This window comes from Lynx rufus, unplaced genomic scaffold (genome assembly GCF_022079265.1).
Source record: "Lynx rufus isolate CCGP_SWC_20201006 ecotype Redwood Valley unplaced genomic scaffold, mLynRuf1.p SCAF_9, whole genome shotgun sequence".
Classification (NCBI taxonomy): Eukaryota; Metazoa; Chordata; class Mammalia; order Carnivora; family Felidae; genus Lynx; species Lynx rufus.
Window position 1 is genome coordinate 100,815,741 of NW_025814897.1, and position 2,370 is coordinate 100,818,110.

General features: G+C 39.0%; 1 protein-coding gene across 1 annotated transcript; it reads left to right on the plus strand.

Annotated features, from left to right (window-relative positions):
- Nucleotides 1–1,168: 1,168 nt before the first annotated feature.
- On the plus strand, nucleotides 1,169–2,080 carry LOC124505606 (olfactory receptor 4C11-like). Its single transcript, XM_047071595.1, has one exon. The coding sequence runs from the start codon at nucleotides 1,172–1,174 to the stop codon at nucleotides 2,078–2,080; it is 909 nt and encodes a 302-aa protein (XP_046927551.1). The 5' UTR covers nucleotides 1,169–1,171.
- The last annotated feature ends 290 nt before the right edge of the window (nucleotides 2,081–2,370 follow it).

The following is a 2,370-nucleotide window of genomic DNA, read 5'->3' on the forward strand; positions in this document are numbered from 1 at the left end:
TCAAAAGACAAATGATCAAAGAGATGCCACTTAAAAAGCTTTATACAATGTCACATAATTAAATTAACAGTTAAACTCATGATAAGTATAATAACATGGGAAGAAGTGTTACAATAATCCCAAGTCAAAATCAGGACACAAAATGATAGTATATGATGATTTCAGTGAAAACTCAACATGTTATGAACAAATACTTGAAATAGAACAATCATAACATAGTATGTTGGAAATATGGGATACTTTTCAGATGAAATTTTTAGAAGCATGCGGGTGACTTCAGGGTAAAATGAACATCTCTGAGTAACATCTCTGATGCCTATTTAGATTATAGGCATCATTAGGAATTTTATAGCATGTTGAATTCATAGGCAGAGATGCTCAATATTCTGAGTTTAGTCCCACAGTACAGTCAAGAGGGTAAACAGTTTCCTCAATTATTCCAACTACAAAGTTGTCCTGTCATTTGTTTTATAATGACATCAGAGAAGCTGACATTGAACATGAGAGGTGTAAGTAAAAGATTGTCAAAACAGACTTTTGTAAAGCATATTACATCCAAGATACAGATGGGATCAGAGATGAAGGGGTCAGGGACCTAAATGAGTGAACTGAACAGAGAATATTTTCTTCCAGAGGGATTCTCCAACGATATGAGTGCTTAATCATAGTGGAATAGAGTTTTTTTTTTTATTTCAAAGCACATAGATATCACCTATATGTGTATCCGTGTGCATATATCATCTTTTAATTCTTAAGGAAACTCAGGATCAGCTAAGGCAAATATTTGCTCTCCCTTTTTCACATGAAAGCTAAATTATGAGACAGTTAAGTCACTTGCCCAAGGACAGTTCAAGTTCTGCAGTTTTCAGTCTTGGTGGGAATCAGAATTTTTTAAGGACATTTAATTTTACCTCCCCAGATGCAAAGAATTTGTTGATCCAAGGCAGTTAGCTTCTGAATCGACAGATAGCTCTGGGAGAGGCTTGGGCATCTGCACATTTACCAAGAGTCATAGAGGATTGAAGGCAGTCAGAGGTAACATAACATGGAGCAACAGCAAGGCATTCAAAGTTCAGCCCACCGATCTTCCCAAGCTGTCACTTCTTTTCTTCTCTTTGCAGATTCAGCCCTTGTCCTCAACTGCACCTTACTTTCAGCCAGTAGTATTACGATGAATAGCAGTGTGACTGAATTCATTCTCCTTGGGCTGACACAGGATCCAGTAAAGCAGAAGGCAGTATTCGGGGTCTTCTTGATCTTTTACCTTGCGACACTGTTGGGGAACTTTCTCATTGTAGTGACTATTAAAACAAGCAGGACCCTTGGGAGTCCCATGTACTTCTTCCTGTTCTATCTGTCTTTTGCTGACACCTGCTTCTCTACAACCACAGCCCCCAGATTGATTGTGGATGCCCTTGCTCAGAAGAAGACCATTTCCTACAATGAGTGCATGATTCAGGTCTTTACATTCCATTTCTTTGGGTGCATGGAAATCTTGGTGCTCATCCTCATGGCTTTTGATCGCTATGTAGCCATTTGTAAGCCCTTGCGATACACAACCATCATGAGCCAGCACGTGTGCAGTGTTTTGGTGATTCTAGCCTGGGTGGGATCATGTATCCACTCTTCGGCACAAATTTTCCTGGCTTTGAGATTGCCTTTCTGTGGCCCCAACGAGATTGACCACTATTTCTGTGACTTGCAGCCCTTGTTGAAACTTGCCTGCATGGACACTTATGTGACAAATTTGCTACTTGTTTCCAACAGTGGAACCATATGCACGGTGAGTTTCATAATCCTGCTTACCTCCTATGTTGTCATCTTGTACTCTCTGCGTAAGCACAGTGCTGAAGGAAGGCGAAAAGCCCTTTCCACCTGCACCTCCCACTTTATTGTGGTTGTCTTATTTTTTGGTCCGTGCATATTCATATACACACGCCCCCCAGATACATTTCCAATAGACAAAATGGTGGCTGTGTTTTATACAATTGGGACACCCTTGCTTAACCCTCTGATGTATACACTGAGGAATATGGAAGTGAAAAAAGCCATGAAGAAATTATGGTGTAGCAAAGTATGACTTCTTTTGAAACAGGATATTCAGGGATTCTAATGTATTTTTCGTTAACAGTTTGGTTTTCCTTCATGGACAGGCAAGGTGAATTTTTCTCATTGTGAGAAAAATCCATTGGGAAATTTTAATTTCACTATTATTTTATATATTTAATTGAATTATTATGAATAAGTATGGATAAACACACATCCCTTTTTCACAGAGGATGGCATTAGAATAGGATTACTTAAAATCCGTAAACATTGTGAACAACCTGGAGTGGCTTTCAGTTGAATTCTTTTGACAGCTGGCCATAT